Source organism: Prionailurus viverrinus, chromosome A2 (genome assembly GCF_022837055.1).
Source record: "Prionailurus viverrinus isolate Anna chromosome A2, UM_Priviv_1.0, whole genome shotgun sequence".
Taxonomy (NCBI): Eukaryota; Metazoa; Chordata; class Mammalia; order Carnivora; family Felidae; genus Prionailurus; species Prionailurus viverrinus.
Window position 1 is genome coordinate 101,288,779 of NC_062562.1, and position 17,956 is coordinate 101,306,734.

The following is a 17,956-nucleotide window of genomic DNA, read 5'->3' on the forward strand; positions in this document are numbered from 1 at the left end:
GAAAGAACTAAGGATGTGTTATAATGACTTCATTTTCTCCTGGTCACCTGTTTCTAACAGGATGTTTTCAATTGTGTCCTCTGGTGCCCCTTTAAGTGTTGGTTTTCCCCATGTTTCTGTCCTTTGGCTGTTTCTTTTCTTGTGTGATATCATCAATTCCTATAATTTTAGTTCCCATCTATTCTTTACTGTCTTTGTCTTAGCCCAGTTCCTAACACTGAAAAGACATTAACATAATTCAAAGATCTCTGCAAGTGTGATTTATTTGACAAAAAAGAATACAGCAGCTTGAAAACAATTGGAATCCTGGGATGCAGAGGGTCCCCCAGTTAAGAATTGTTTCTTGTATCTTTTTGGCAATAAGATATTTCTTTCCTACCTCTCAGGCAGAAGCTGAGGGATGAAATACCACATCCTGGTTGAGTTATTATGAACTAGCAAGCACATGTATACTCTACAAATTATGTCATATTGTGTAAATGTTTATACAACTCTGATTCAGCTCTGAGTAGGTGCTCTGTGTTCTTATCATAGAGCAGTTAATCACCATCATAGAGCAATGAGCATTGCTCCAGATTGTCGAAGGATCAGTTGGAGCCATGCTTTTTCTACTAGTAGGCTGTATCAGGTCACTGCAGGCACATATATTAGGTACCTACTTGTCCTGCTTGGTGGTCCACATCTGTCTAAGCTAGAAACTATGAAGTCATGATAGATGTCTTCTTTCACTTACCAATCAATCCCATTTTCCGTAAGTTCTAACATTCTACTTCTTTACCATTTTTCAGATTTCTTCTCTCCATTCATTTCCCCTTGTACAGACCTTCAGTTGTACCCAGGTACCTACATCAACCAAACTTCACTCTACCTCTTGTCTTTTCTTATGGTGAGCTTCTACTCATTTAAAGACCTATTTTCTGCATCATCTGTTTCCTGATTTTGCTTTATCTCCCCTTCTTCTCTGTTCTGGCCAAGTTCCCATTCCACTATTCTATAGGATTTATCAGCCACAGCTGTCTTATTCCTCAGCACATTGAACAGAGCTCTGTTTGTACAGAGCTCTACTATAGCATCGCTGTTAGTGTGTGTCACATACTGGCTTGCATGCCAAGGTCTCCTGCAAGATTGTGAATTTTCTGTAGTAGGCCGTATGTCTTACTCATCTTTTCATCTCCTGTGCGAGCGCATGCCTACAACAAAGTAATTAATAAATGAATAACTAAAAAATGAGAAAGAATATTTCTACCAAATCCCAGCAGTGAGGAGAAGTTGTCTTGCTCAAAGTGAAACATTAGAAAGTCCTGCATCTACCAGTTTCCCTGTTCATCCAGTATTTTGTTTATCTATAGCCAGGAGTTTGGGACCCTCAAGTCCCAATGAAATATGAATGCTGTCTGAAAATAGGGTGATTTTGTTTTTTTTTGAATTGTGAATTATCGATATTCAGAGGGACAAGAGAATATTTTTAATGCATGCCCGATCTTGCCCAATGTTGTATTCCCTCTCAATTAGTTAAGTAGAAATTTATGCCTCCAGTTGTTAATTTTTCACAGGACTGAGCTTTTGTAACTCACTGGTTGGCCTTACCTTTAAGGACATGCTTCCTCAGGATTCTGCCTGTATTATTACCACAAAAAACTATGGTTTTGCAGGTCCATGCTGGTCCACAACCACATAAGTATTGAAATTGGGATTAAATAGTTGAAAGCTTTCATGGTAATTTAACAGAGTAATTTTTGTCTAAACTATAAGAATTAGTACTTACCCTTTGCAATATCTTTTTTAGTTTTTTTTTTTCTACTAATTCATTTTTTAGCATGTTTACAAAAGTATAGGTCTTTAACTATTGAAATAAAAATTGATCCTTCACCAAGCACTGGTATAGAATCTTAAAATTAGAGTCTCACTTTAAACCATTAATACTCAGAATGTGGTCCTGGCCTGACAGTGTGAATTATCTGTTACCAGTCTGCATCCAGATAAGGAGTTTGTATCAGGATGTAACTCAGTTAAGCTCGCTTTTTAGTTAGGTGGACTTTTTGTGGGGTATAGCAGGACTTCCTTGATGAAAGAAGTAATGTGTTGCTTTATATTCTGGCATAAGCTCCCTATCTCTTTACAAAGGAGTACTTTGAAAAACATTGCTCTAGATAGTCTTGGAAATACTACTGATACTCTATTCTGTTTCTGACTGATGGATTTGCATTTTGGAATGAAATATGGTACTATGAGAAGTAATCTCAACTCTCTATTAACCCTGTTTCTTCAAACTGAGATGGCCATGAAAGCCTTTTTTAAAGTCACGTCAGGGTACTTGTATAAATTCCTAACAGTGAACTCTTGTGGACTCCAAAATGAACTGCTACTTCAGTAGCATGTCTTTCCTGTCTTTTAGAAGCTTATTCAGAGCAGTGAGAAATTCCTTCAGTGTTCTGTTGTGAACCAGTAGAAGCTTTCTTTGTAGAATGAAGTGAAAAACAGAGACTAAGACTGTGCTTTATATGTATACAAATCTCTGAGAGAACTTGGAGATTAAAATGCAGATTCAGATTCAGTAGATCTGGGGTGGGGCCTGAGATTCTGCATTTCTAACTCCCAGATGTTGCTAATGCTGTTTGGTCAATAAACCACAGTTCAAATAGTAAGAATCGAAGTCATAGTGGCAGTTCTTATTAACGCCAATGAATCTCCTGGACAAGACTGACATGATACCAATAAATCAGAATGTCAATTCATATTAGGTTGAATTTTGCTTTCTTTCAGCTAAATTACTAATGCTAGAAAGGTAAATAGAAGGGGGCCTTTGAAATTGCATAAGAAAACGTTTTCTTCAATATAATTTATTTGCATTTTTACACCTATGTAGATATAACTCTAAAAATTTTTTGTTTAATAGATGAGAACACAGACATCGCTGAAAACCTCTATCAGAAGGTTAAAATTCTTTGCTGGGTTATGACAGGGCCTCAAAATCTAGAGAAAAAGGCCAAACACGTCAAAGCTACATGGGCCCAGCGTTGTAATAAAGTATTGTTTATGAGTTCAGAAGAAAATAAAGACTTCCCTGCTGTGGGACTAAAAACCAGAGAAGGCAGAGATCAACTATACTGGAAAACAATTAAAGCTTTTCAGTATGTTCATGATCATTATTTAGAAGATGCTGATTGGTTTATGAAAGCAGATGATGATACATATGTTATACTAGATAATTTGAGATGGCTTCTCTCAAAATACAACCCTGAAGAACCCATTTACTTTGGCAGAAGATTTAAGCCCTATGTAAAGCAGGGCTACATGAGTGGAGGAGCAGGATATGTACTGAGCAAAGAAGCCTTGAAAAGATTTGTTGATGCATTTAAAACAGACAAATGTACACATAGTTCCTCCATTGAAGACTTAGCACTGGGGAGATGCATGGAAATTATAAATGTAGAAGCGGGAGATTCCAGAGATACCACTGGAAAAGAAACTTTTCATCCCTTTGTACCAGAACACCACTTAATCAAGGGGTATCTACCTAGAACCTTTTGGTACTGGAATTACAACTATTATCCTCCTGTAGAGGTAAGTTTAGAAATTTTATTACTGTATAAATACTTAGACTGACTTTTATTTACTTAAAAAAAAAAAACCTAGCAAATAATGTGTTTCTTTGGTACCAATAACTAAGAATCTCCTTTACTCTTTTTATATAGAGTGGCGATGTATAATAAAATAGCTGAGAATATGAATGCCAGCAATAGTAATTCAATAAATATTGGTGCTATTATATGTCAGGCACTAAAAATACAGCGGTAAATATGGTCAAGTTCCAGTTCTCGTGAACCTTATAACATAACAGTGTATTATGAATCTTACATTCTGGATGCAGAGACATACAATAAACAGGCAGACTAGTAAAGATAAAATATGATATTAGGTAGTGATAAGTGCCCTGAAGTAAAGTAAAGCCAGGTAAGGGGATAGAGAGTGACCCAGAGTGTGATGGGGTATGCTAGTTTGGGTGATTATGAAAGGTGTCTCTAAGGGGTGACTTTTGAAAAGAAATCTGAGGGAGGTTAGAGAGCAGGCTGTGTGAAGATCTGGGTAAAGAGCCTTCAAGGTTTCAGGAATGGTGCATGAAAAGACTTTTGAGGTTCAGAAAGACCTAGGTTGAAATCTTCTCCCACTTAATAGTTGAATGACTTTGGATGGACAGAATTTTCCCAAGTTCTGAGCCTGAGTTGCCTCATTTGGAAAATGGACCTGATCTACCTGTCTCACTCAATTGTAATTACAGTGTATGCCTGTCACACAGTAAGCACTTAATAAGCCTTAGCTCTCATTTGGCATCTTAGAGAATTTTATTTAAAATACATTATTTTAGGGGCGCCTGGGTGGCGCAGTCGGTTAAGCGTCCGACTTCAGCCAGGTCACGATCTCGCGGTCTGGGAGTTCGAGCCCCGCGTCAGGCTCTGGGCTGATGGCTCAGAGCCTGGAGCCAGTTTCCGATTCTGTGTCTCCCTCTCTGTCTGCCCCTCCCCCGTTCATGCTCTGTCTCTCTCTGTCCCAAAAATAAATAAACGTTGAAAAAAAAAATAAATAAAAATAAAAAAATAAAATACATTATTTTATTAGATATCTCAGATGTATAGCTAAATATTTGAGAAGAATTAATATTTTGTACCCATTAACTAGCTTTACCAAATATTAATCTTTTGCCACATTTGCTTCCTTTTTTAGAACAAAAAAGGATATAGATACAGTTGAGGCCTGTGTACCCTCCCTAGTCCAGTTTTCTTATCTCCTTCCTCAGTGTTAACCACTATCATGAATTTAATGTTTGTCATTACCATGCATGGTTGTATCTTTTTTCCTACATATTTATGTATCCATAAATAATATATAGTATTGTTTTGTAGGTTTTTAAACAAATGGAATTATTCCATAAAAATCCTTGAACATTTGCTCTTTTCATACAACATTAAAATTTATCAACATTAATACCTGTATGTGCTTCATTAATTTAGGCTGCTGTGTAATCTAAAGTATGAGTATGTGGTAATTAATCCATTCGCCTGCTGGTAAACATTTAGAAATTTGTTTCCACGTTTTCACTGTTAGGAACATTGCAGCAGTGAATGACTGAAGGAGACCAGGAATCACAAACCTAGCCATTTTTTCAGTTCATATCTGTTATTGATTAATAATGCATGTAGGTAAGTCATTAGTACTCTCTGGCCTCTTTTTTCTGGCCCTAAGATACAAATAATACACCTCATGCTAGCATTCTCAGCTTCACAAGCCAGTTTTTTCAAATCATTATCTAGGACAGTGGTTCTCAACTGTGGGCTTTTTTGCCTCCCAGAGGACATTTGGCAAAGTCTGGAGACATTTTTTGTTGTTAGTTGGGAGGCTGCACTGGCATCTAATGGGTAGAAACCCACAAGATTGTAAACCCACTAGATGCTAAACATCTCACAATGCATAGGACAGCTCCCCACAATAAAGAATTATCTGGTCTAAAATGTCAGTAACACAGAGGTTAAGAAACCTTGACCTAGAACAACTGATCCAGTCTTTGGGTAATCAGCTTTGAAAACTTAGAAACAAATCACTACTGCTTCCGATGTCAACCACCAGTCTGTTCTTGGTAGTTAATAGCTATTCCTTACAGTAACAATAGCTTTTCCTTACAGTAACAATAGCTATTCCTTACAGTAATTCTGCATTTAATAGGTGACAAAACTGAGACTCCAGAAAGTCAAGTAATCTGTCTTTCCTGATAGTCTAGGCAATACTGCAAACCACTCTGATTCTAAAACTTGTAATTTCCATCATGAGCTCCCCTCCATGATTAATGGGATATGTGCCCCAAAGGGAAGAGCTGAGGAATGTTAAAATAAACACTCTGTTGTTGGGATGAAATTCCACTTTAATAAACAAACAGTTTAAAGTTTGATTCTGGGGTGCCTGGGTGGCTCAGTCAGTTAAGCTTCTGACTTCGGCTTAGATCATGATCTCACAGTTTGTGGGTTCAAGCCCGACATTGGATTCTCTGCTGTCAGTACAGAGCCCACTTAAGATCGTCTGTCCCCCTCTCTGTCTGCCCCTCCCCCACTTGTTCTCTTTCTCTCTCTCTCAAAATAAACTTAAAAAAATAAATTATTTTTTAAAAAGTTCATTTCTATGTATTGAGGCTGTTTGAAACCTTATGCTAGCACTTTATTGCTATTTTAGATGCAGCAATTTCCTAGACCATAAAACAGATGTATTCCCGGTCTGCTTTTTGATAGTCTATTTTTATTTTGTTCTAGTGAGTGCTTGCGTGCTTTTTTGATGTAAACTTTTCTTAGCATAATCTGACCATTCCAAGATTACTTGATCTCTTCCCTTCTTAATTCTGTCCTCCTTCCCATCCAAACTTAAAAACATTACAAATGCGTATAACAAAAACACCTAAATGCATATAAGATTTTACTAAGAGTGTCTCATATTGGTTACACATACAGTAACAGTAAAGGGACGTCCTAATTGTTATATGTTGTAACCAGTAAAATATCCTTCTTTCCCTTTAAGAGTGCTACCCACAATCCCCACCTACAAATAGGGTGTACCTAACAATATACTTTATATGAACAAAATAAATATTTCTATGATACATCTTTTATTTAAATTGTAGTTGTTTTTAAAATGGATGCAAAATTTGTTTTCTATAAAAATTTATTCAGTTACATAAAAGACTTGGAAGTACCAAAATTGACCCAACTTCCTAGTCCTGCCTCTTCTCTCCCAGGAAGTTACATACACACAATGTGAAATCAAACTTCTGTTATTACTCATCCATCGTTTAACAAATTTTCTTCTCCCTAAGTGAATTACGATTTTCAAAGTTATCCTAAATCTCATACATACACTTTTTCTTTGTAGTAATCACTAGAAACACATCGTGGAAAATTTTTATTTTAGTAAGTCAGTGTGAGATATTACAGTTGATCAAAGAGTTACGTTCTTAAGTTGGTTGTTTAGAACGTGTTCTTCACGCAATTCCCTTCTCCCACCACCTTCTCACTTCCCTAGAAGTAAGTTTCTCGGACTAAAGTCTGTTTCCTAGAAATCGCCTTCACCAGAGAATGTGTAATCAGTCTTAATATAGTGGATTTAAAAAATGTGTAAACAGACACACACACACACACACACACACGCACACACGTATATATCCCTGTGTGTGAAATTGCCTTTTTTGTAGGTCAGAAATGATCAAATAACAATTTATTCTCTTCTTCAGTTCTATTTGCATTAAGTGTATCATCTGAAACTTACTGATACATGGTTAAGGTAGAGAGCTCCTGATTTTTCCAAGTTGTTAACTGATTGTTCCCATACCATTTTTAAAAAAACATTTTTTAATGTTTATTTATTTTTGAAAGAGAGAGAAAGTGTGAGCGGGGGAGGGGCAGAGAGAGAGAGAGGGAGACACAGAATCTGAACCAGGCTCTAGGCTCTGAGCTATCAGCACAGAACCGGATGCGGGGCTCAAACTCACAGACTGCTAGATCATGACCTGAGCCAAAGTCGGATGCTTAACCGACTGGCCCACCCAGGTGCCCCTTTTCCAGTACCATTTTTTAACTGTCTTATTTTCATTGCTGATTTAAAATATCTCCTGTGTTGTATACTGTAGTGTTACTTACAGTAGAATTGGTGTCTGGTATTTCAGTTCTGTTCCACTGTCCTATTTGCTTTGGCCAAGCACCATATTGTTTTGAACCTTGTAACTTTACAGATTTTGAAGTTATTAATCTAAGATTGTATATTCCTGTGCTTTATATATCTCTCAGATTGTTTTGGTAATACTGTGCCTTTATCCTTATGCATTAATTTATTCATTTAGGGACAATGGATGTCTTTGCCTGGGATTTAAAATTTTATTTTCGGTCCTTTAGTAAAGCTTTATATTTTCTCCAGATTTTATTTCTTCTTAAGTATCTCCCTATGTTTTTAATTTTAAATGTTTATTTCTTTAGAGAGTGAGCATGGGAGAGGGGCAGAGAGAGAGAGAGAACTCCAAGCAAACTCCGCACTGTCAGCACAGAGCCCGACTAAGGGCTTGAATTCATGAACCATGAGATCATGACCTGAGCCAGTATCAACAGTTGGACACTTAACCAACTGAGCTGCCCAGGAGCCCTCTCCCTTTGTTTTTAATGTTTTTGTTACTACTCTACCTGGGCTCTTCTTAAAAACTTTTTGAATGTTATATATGAAAGCTGTTATTTCTTGAAAGCATCTTTAAAGTCTGGCTTTGTTCTGGATTTTCTATTTCTGGTGATTTTTTACTTGATTGTCTTGAATTTTGGTAGGGACCATAATTATATGCAAAGAACTATTTTGTTTCTAATAGTTATAGCTGTTTTCTTTTTATCACCTTATTGCTTATAAATCTTAATAACAGTATCCTGGCCATCTAGCAAAAAAACAATAATGCAATAGAGTAAAACATAATTAATGCAGTAAATATTATCAAAAATATTATTGCAGTATTTCAGGGTCACATAAAATTGCTGTCAGAAAGCATCAGCAATTTAAAATTAATTGCTATTAATTTAGTCCTTTAATATGCACTGGCCAGTATAGTAGTCACTAGCCAGGTATGACTGTTGAGTATTTGAAATATGGCTAGTCCAAATTGAGATGTGCTGTCAGTATAATAAAGTTCCTACCTGATTTCAAGGACTCAGCACAAATAAAAGAATGATTTAATAATTTTAAAATATTGATTGCATATTGAAAAAAGAATAATATGGATTTATTTAGTTAAAATATATTCAAATTAATTTCACTTTTTTACTTTTTTTTAATTAAAAACTTTTCTTTTAATTTTAGAGAGCATGTAAGGGAAAGGTACGGGGGAGGGGAGTGGGGAGAATCTTAAGCAGGCTTCACATTCTGCGCAGAGCCCGACGTGGGGCTCAATCCCACAACCCTGGGATCATGACCTGAGCCAAAATCAAGAGTTGGATGCTCAACTGACTGAGCCACCCAGGCACCCCTCACTTTTTTACTTTTTAAATATGGCTACCAGATTTTAAACTGCATTATGTGGTTCACATATATCTATTGGGCAGAGATGGTTTGATGATCACAAGTTCACTTACCTACTTACTTTTCAGATTTGTTCCTATCCTTACATTGCCTTCAAGGTGTAGGAAGTAGGCACCAAACAATTTTCCAGTGTCTATGTGATTGTCCAGAAACCTCACATATCCCGTGTTTGTTTCAAAGGAAAGTTCAGAGAGAAGGCCAGAGAAAATACAGTGGACAATTCCTTGATAATTTTTACTGCATTGTAAGCATGCAGTAAGTGAATTCAAACATGAATTATTAAATGTTCAGTATGAATCTTCACTGAGAACTTGCCAGAATATCTTACTTCTTGGTCCTTGCAAAGACATTAGATAGAGTGTGAAGTTTTGTTTGAGTCACCTGGGTGAAACATTCTGTAGATACCAGTTCTAACCCCAAAATAACCTTATGACTGTTTAATTCTGGGGTCAGTTTTGTGTTTTTTTCTGTGTTATGTTCTTGCTTTTTTTTTTCCTGTTTCTTTGTTGTATTTTTTTTTATTATTGTCATGTTTTTATCTTTTTTAAACCTGTTCTCATACCAACTCTGTTAGGAATCAGTCAGAGTTACATATCTGAGCAAATGTTTATGATCTACTTACTAGGGCCACCTAAATGTGATTATTCTATCAATAATGTCAACATTTATTGAGCATTTACTACAAGCTAAGCTGGTCCCAAGCATTTTACAATCATTATCTCCTTTAAGTAACTATCTTTTGCAGATGAAGAAATTGAAGCTAATAGAGAGATTAATTAACTTGCCCAAGGTCATACACCAATAGGCAGAATTTGACACTAGTAGACAAAATTTGGATTCAAACTTAGATTTGACTCAGCACTTCCTCTTAAATACTGTACTGTTTGGGTTGATGTGCAGATGAAGTATTAGGTTGCAGACACATAATGGGCAAGGCTTTGTAGTCACTGAAATTCTCCAAAGATGTTTTTCTGAGGTTGAGCCAAGCAAAAATTCATAGTGAGAACATAATGAAGAAAAAACAAAACTCAGAAATAGAGCTTTGTTCTTTATAGAGCTGCCTCTTTCATTTGAGGAAGTCTTAAGATTCTTTTCTGCAAAAGCACTATAGATTCTAAGAGAATATTATTTCAGTTAGATATATTTTAGCAGTTTTCATGTTTAGTTTTAAATCATTAAGAACTCTAAAAATTCTTGGTTTCTTCTACAGGTCTAATAAATTGGATGTCTGCTTTACCTTGCTAGCTTTAATGCTTGGATTCTGTTAAAATTAATATTTCCTCAATGAATATGTTAATATTGTATATTAACTGTGTACTGTTTAGTAATAATGCCTGTTTCCATTACTTTTTTAGGGTCCTGGTTGCTGTTCTGATCTTGCAGTTTCTTTTCACTATGTTGATCCTACAACTATGTATGAGTTAGAATACCTCGTTTATCATCTTCGTCCGTATGGTTATTTATATAGATATCAACCTGCCTTACCTGAGAATATACTAAAAGAAAGAAGTCGAGCATACAAAAATGAAGATCCAAAAGTAAAATGAGAACTCTTGAAAGAAAAACATAAATGAAGAGGTAAACTGTCTAGCATTGCACTGAAGAACTTCTGTATATCTGATACAGAACACTGGAGTCCCAGTGAGGAATTCTTTTGAAGTGAACATTCCATATTAGAAATCTTTCATACAAATGACTGTAAACTGAAGCTTTAAGTGAGCTGTGAAATCTGTTAAAATGTGTTTTGATACAGTAATATATATATATGAAAAACTTGTGTTTTTAAAATGGTGGCCAGGCAGAAGGACTAGAAACAAGATTTTTGTTGTCTGTTCTCGACCACATGTATTATTTTCACTGAGAAACTAGAACGTTTAAATTTTCTAAAACTATACTGCACATATTAGTAAAACACACACGATGCTAAAGGTCTGCCTTAAAGAAAAGTTTAGAAGGAAATATTGTTGCTTAATGTTATTTATAAACTCAAGACATGAGTTTATATTTGCAGCATGATATAAATGAACCAACCCCCCCAACACACACACACACACACACACACACACACACACACACGCAGTTTTTGTCTAATGAAAAATTTCCTGTGATTATAATTGGCAGTATTTCTTCCAGACGAGGTAAAGTAAGAATGGCACTTGTCCTAAAGTGCATTAATAAAACCACATTTTGAAATTATATGGGCCTTGACTGTATTATATACTTGGTTCTAATTAGTAGTTTATGTTTTACTGAGTCCCTGTTGTCTCTTTTCTAAATATGTTTATTCTTGAATACAATTTTAATTATTAATATTTATTTACTCAAAGCATTAATAGCATTCTATAAATATGCATTTTTAAATATTTTGTTCCCAAATTTACCCATTGTTAATCATGGGTAACTAATAAATAGTAAATTTAATGCTATTTGAGGATGCTTTTCTTAGATCAGTGCCACTCTCAGGAATTACTAAATGACATTTTTAATTGATTATTTAAAACTCATTCCAGCTACGTAATTATAGTTCCTTTCGTTATCATCCTGTTGAGAGATGAAAATTTGTTTGTGCCTTTCATAACTTGTTTAAAGCAGAGTTTAGACATTCATTTTTAGGCTCTGAGGTGGCTATTGGTTACACTGGCAAAATAATTTGAATGTAATGTTTTGACCAGAGTTAATTAAAAACATTAGAAAAACAGAGTGCTTAAACAAACTGAAATATGTCAGATACTAAAAGACCAAATACTTAATTCATGAATAACAGCCTGAATTTTGATGCAGACTTAATATTTTGGGATATTTTTTTTTTAATTTATTTTTTTTGCCAATGGATAATTCTAACAGCAGAATACACATTTAATACTGTCTTCAAAAATACATTCATAAATATTTCATTCTAACTTTAGTGACTAAGGAATTTCTGGAAGGAAAGAAAAGTATATCATAACAGAATATTTTGCAGACTATAAGATTATCTTAAATGTTGCAAATTTCACATGGCTGTCATGCCATTGACTCTGCTGCTTAGCTAAAGAGTTTATATTTATTGTGCCAAAACATGTCAAAATCATCTCTTTGGATGGTATTTTGAGAGGATGTTCATCGTAGTAGCAATTAGTGGTTATTATGGATTACTCTGTCCACAGAGTGAAAATTCACACCAGTTTTTACTTTAAATTGTTTTTTGTGGTTTTCACAGCAATATCATCTGCCAAAATTTCAAGTCATTCATTCTGTTGTCTAAACAACTCTTCACGTTGGTATGGATATGAATTTATTTGCAGTCCATATATGTTACTTTCTAAAAACCTTAACATTTACTCATGGGACATTAACATTGTGATGAATCCTGGGGTCTAGTCAGACCGCCTGGGTTTAAATTCCTGCTCTATCACTTCCTAGTTTTGTAACATTAAACAATTTACTTCATTTCTCTGTGCCTCAATTTCCTCATCCATAAATTAGGGACAGTAATACTACCTACCTCACAGGATTTTTATGAGGATTAAATGAGTGAATATATGTACAACTTTTAGAACGCTTGTCTGGCCCAGACTATGGAGCAATAAGTATAAGGTTTTATTATTCTGTTACCTTAGAGTGTAAATATTTGTTCTAAATGAATGAAAAATCTGCTTTAATCAAATATATTGAAATATTTCATACATTTCTTGTAACAAGTAATAGCTAGTTTTATCTAATGCCTATTGTATGCCATATAGTATGCTTAGATATTCTGTGTATATTAGTGTTAATCTTCACAAATTGATTGTTCTTCCTGTATTATAGATGAGAAAACTGAGGCTCAGAAAATTAAAGTAACTTTTCCACTGTCACTAAGCTAGCAAGTAACAGAGCTAGGACTTATGCTCAAAGCCTGTGTGTTCATCATGCCATATCAGCCTTGAGGTTAGTCATTTAACATTATTTCAATTTTTACTTATTAACATGAGTGATCTGATACATCAGCCAGTAATAGATTAACCAGCCCAGTTGTCAGAGTGGCTTTCAAATCGTGGTCTTACACTCTTCTTGTCTGGGAGCTTGTTAAAATGCAGATTTCCAAACCCCAATCCCAGAAATTCTGATTCTAGCATGGGGCCCATTAATATGCATTATTGCCATATTCTCTTGGTCACTGGTTCTCAAAGTGTTGGCCCTAGGTAGCAGTATTTGCATCATCTGGGAACTTGGAAATTCAGCCCCTCTGGGCCCACCCCAGACCTAAATCAGAAACTCCAGAGGTGGAGGCTAGCAGCTGTGTAAAGCCCTCCAAATGAGTTTTATTCATGCTAGTTTGGGAACCAAGACCTCGATAATTCTGATGCAAATAATGATTGGAATGCGCTGCAGATTTATTGCCCCAGAAGTAGGGTATCTTTCAAAGATTTAGATAAAGCATGTTTTAAATTGGTGTGGTCCCAGATCACACCATATAAAACGTAAGAGACTTTAAAGATAATTTAAAGGGTCCTTGGATCATTCATTTTGACAAAATTCTTTAGCTTCTTCAGACCGACCAATATCAGGGCCCACAAGAAAATATGTAATTTTCCAAGTTTAGTAATTTCACAATGGGGGCAGGAAGAGTTTAATAAGTACTAGTAAATACATACTAGTTCATTAAATAAGCATATCTAAGTGAGTGTCCTCACTTGTTAGTAAAAATTTTTTTCCAATTGTTAGTAAAAGCTTTTAAATGGAAGTGGCAAAATGCTATTTTATAATATGCAGAATGTTTTTTCTGCTAATTCATACTATCAAAATTTCATCACTTTTAAGAATCCATTTGACTGTCCTATATGACCTAATACAGCAAAAATTCTCCCAAGTATTTGACAGAGCACATAAAACCAGATTTCTTAGTGATGACTTACTATCTTTTAAATTAAGATCATTTGGATACATGGTTGTAGTGTGGTCTCAGAACATAAGGCTTTTGCTATCTTTATGTTTTCCAACAACAGTATACTTATATTCTCAAGTGGGAAGTTCATAGATGATACAAAGCAGATTTGTTTTCAAATATTTTAAATTTCAGAAAGAGGAATTTTTGTTACTGTAAGAAAATTCAAAATAAATGGCCAGTTTTTAGTATTTTTTGAAATACAGTAATTGCATTTGAGCATTAAATTTGTTAACTGGTTATTTTCATAATTGTCTCTTGAGATTAATTTTTCACTTCCGGGAACCTATCAAACTATTTATATTACCAGATTGAGGCTTGAAAAACAAAATGCTTCACTTTATTGATTAGATCAAGTCTATCCTTTTATTCTTCCTTTAAATTTTTAGCTCATTATACTATTTGTCTTTGACAATTTCTTCTTTGTATTTGTTGCTCTTTATTTCCTTTATAACTAATTTCCATTTTCTAACTACTCTTAATGCTGCCTTTGCAAGGTTAATTTGGCTGTAATTAGTGATTAGAATTTGTATCACTTATTAATAACTTTATACCTGTTAACTTCAGATTTCCCTATGAGATTGGAAGTTAAAAAAATCCAAGAAAAATGCCTACTGGCTCTCAGGATATTTGCCCTACTTAAAGTCTACAGTTCGACATTCTAGATACACAATTATTAAATAAAGTTATGTGGATTCCATTCCCTCTACTCCCTTTTCTCAAAAACAAACCAAAAAACTCTGATTTATTGTAGGCCTGACAGAAACATTCTTAAGAAATCTGGGGGACAACCTGTGGTTTATTTTATGCTAAATGTAACCTCTCGATTTAAAAATATGACTTATGTTTATACATTGGAGTTGAAATAGCAATTTTAACACAGATTAGAGTAAGAAATTTTACAAATTGTCTCTAGAAAAACCAGTTCTAAAACTAGTTTCAGAGGTAAATAGTGCTCTATTTCACCTCCATTTACCTCTGTAGTTTTTAGTTTTTATCAATTCATTTTAAATAACTTTGCAGGGCCCTACAAATTAATAATCCATATAAAGTATATGTTAGAGGGAAACTAATCTAACTGCTAAGCAGTGTGTTATATTACACAGTGAATATTTGTGTTTTGGAATTTAAAAATTATGTAAGGTGATAGTGTCATGAATGGCTTAAAAACGTGTGGTGACTTGCTTATTTTAAGTGATCCACTAACAAGTCAGAAAAATGTATTTTTAAATATGTTTTTTAAAGTGCCTTTTGAACATTTTTAAACAATGGATTTAAACAACCACATAAAATAAATTACCATGTTTAAAGCTGTTTTATCTGATTATTTTTAACTGATATAAGAGTTGTGGGAGAGACTAAGGGGTAGTTTTGGGGTTATTTTACCAAAAATATGAATTCGTTTATTTTTTTTGAATAATTTATTTTTTAATTTACATTCAAGTTAGCATATAGTACAACAATGATTTCAGGAGTAGATTCCTTAATGCCCCTTACCCATTTAGCCCATCCCCCCTCCCACAACCCCTCCAGCAACCCTCTGTTTGTTCTGCATATTTAAGAGTCTCTTATGTTTTGTCCCCCTCCCTGTTTTTATATTATTTTTGCTTCCCTTCCCTTATGTTCATCTGTTTTGTATCCTAAAGTCCTCATAGGACTGAAGTCATGATTTTTATCTTTCTCTGACTAATTTCACTTAGCATAATAACCCTCCAGTTGCATCCACGTACTTGCATATGGCAAGATTTCATTCTTTTTGATTGCCGAGTTATACTCCATTGAATATATATGCTAAATCTTCTTTATCCATTCATCCATCGATGAACATTTGGGCTCTTTCCATACTTTGGCTATTGTAGATAGTGCTGCTATAAACATTGGGGTGCATGTGCCCCTTCAAAACAGCACACCTGTATCCCTTGGATAAATACCTAGTAGTGCAATTGCTGGGTTGTAGGGTAGTTCTATTTTTCATTTTTTGAGGAACTTCCATACTCTTTCCCAGAGTGGCTGCACCAGTTTGCATTCCCACAAAAATATTAATTTAAATTATTTTTCCATAAAAATTCTTTAATTTGCATAGGCTTATGTAATTTTTACTGCAGTATATATTTGTCTTTAAAGCTACAAAATACTCCACCTCTGATTTTGAATAATAACCTTAAAAAAAGTAGAGGGGTACCTGGGTGGCTCAGTTGGTTAAGCGTCTGACTTCAGCTCAGTTCATGATCTCGTGTTTGAGCTCCACATCAGGCGCTGTGCTGACAGCTCACAGCCTGGAGCCTGCTTCGGATTCTGTGTCTCCCTCTCTCTCTGCCCTTCCCCAGCTCACACTCTGTCTGTCTGTCTGTCTGTCTGTCTCTCTCTCTCTCTCTCAGAAATAAACATTAAAAAAAAATTTTTTTTTTAATTAGAAACACTCTATTACCCAGGTAAGTGTGTGGGGGGGACAGGGGAGTACTTTTCTATCTCTTGGTGTATTTTGATCTGTCATGTACACTGAGGAATTCATTTATTCAGGTAATTATTTATTCAAATAATTATGCCTGGCATCTACTGGAAAAACAGTGGTGAGCAATATGAATGGATTCCTAGTCTCATATGTCTATAGGCAAACAAGTTAATAGATGAATGAACAAGATATTTCAGAGAATGGTATTAATCAAAGAAAATAGTAATTTGATAGAGCAATTTTCTGGGTTAGGGTCTCAAGGGTGTCAATAAAGAATTCTGAGGAGGTAATATTTGAGCTGAGATCTGAAAAACATTTTGTATACTTGTTATATTTATTAGGTTCTTTGCCCCTACTATGTAAAAAATTAATAATTTTTTCACCTTTGCTTAATTACGCTTTGGGTATAGGAAAAGGCTTGGTGAAATGCAGTCAATAGACCAAAAACTTTGTGGTTTTAAGCATATTTCATCCAGAGCTCAGGTCTATTTGTTGATATTAAATCAGTCTAGTACTTTTACAATATGAATAAAAATTTACCTACCTCTTCCTTAAACAGATGATTGCAGATGTTCATAAGGCCCTTGAGTCTAGCCTATCTATCTCAATTTTCAGTAACTTGCCACCCAGTATGTTCCTTATTAGTGCACACCGTTATTTGGATTCACCAACTTTAGAAAACCTGAGGAAATAAACATCGCTTCATATTGCTTTAGTAGTGGAGTTGTACAATTTAATATATTCAGTTGCCCCATGTTTTCTAATTAATTGTATTCAGTTGTATTGCTAATTGATAAGTCACTCAAGAAGAAATGTATTTACCTAAATACATACAGATTTACTACTACCTATTTTAAGTTTTCCAAAGGTGTAGTCCTGGAAAAGATACAGAATTATTGCTTAATTTATCTTCTTCTTACTAAAGGGAGGTGAAGGTAACTGTGCTTAGAATAATAGGACATAAAAGTTATTTAATGTTTATAAAAAGTAATTTTTACAAACCTATTTGCCTGGTTATAGAAGCAGGAAAAAAGGGAAATAATTGAATCACATATTTTCTTAATCTTAAACAGGTAGCCACCTATTTCTGAGATCTTTAAGTAATCATGGTATTTGGTGGTTTTTCCCATCTGAAAGTCTCATAATCTTTACCAGGTTAGATCTTCTCTCAGTGTCTTACTGTCTTTAACCCTCTTAGACCACTAAATCTTCAAATTTACCCATAGGAAAACTGGTGTTCCAAGGTCGAATGACTCAGAACAGTTGAAGCAGAACTGAGTGGTGAAACTGAACCTGAGTCTGAAGTTCTAAAACACATGAAGATCCAGTCTTCTTTATAATATACTGACTTAGAAAGTAGATGAAAAACTGCTGGGTGCAGTTAAGTAATTTAAGATCAACAAAGACCTCATTTAGGGCTAATTGATTACCTCATAATAATGTAAATTAGTGCTTATTAAAGAATATTAGAATTTTTGCTATACATTAAATAGTAGAAATTTATTTATCTTATT

The 17,956-nt window shown here is 34.7% G+C and overlaps 1 protein-coding gene across 4 annotated transcripts in view; it reads left to right on the plus strand.

Moving 5' to 3' along the window:
• C1GALT1 (core 1 synthase, glycoprotein-N-acetylgalactosamine 3-beta-galactosyltransferase 1) overlaps nucleotides 1–14,238 on the plus strand; it is a 40,915-nt gene extending 26,677 nt beyond the window's left edge. For 3 of the 4 annotated variants that reach the window (XM_047825415.1, XM_047825447.1, XM_047825436.1), the window contains exons 3-4: nucleotides 2,897–3,564; nucleotides 10,440–14,238. In XM_047825415.1, the coding sequence (XP_047681371.1) occupies nucleotides 2,897–3,564; nucleotides 10,440–10,631 (860 nt within the window). In that variant the 3' untranslated portion in view covers nucleotides 10,632–14,238. The remainder of the gene's footprint in view (nucleotides 1–2,896; nucleotides 3,565–10,439) is intronic. The other variant, XM_047825425.1, reaches the window with a different exon arrangement.
• Nucleotides 14,239–17,956: the final 3,718 nt, after the last annotated feature.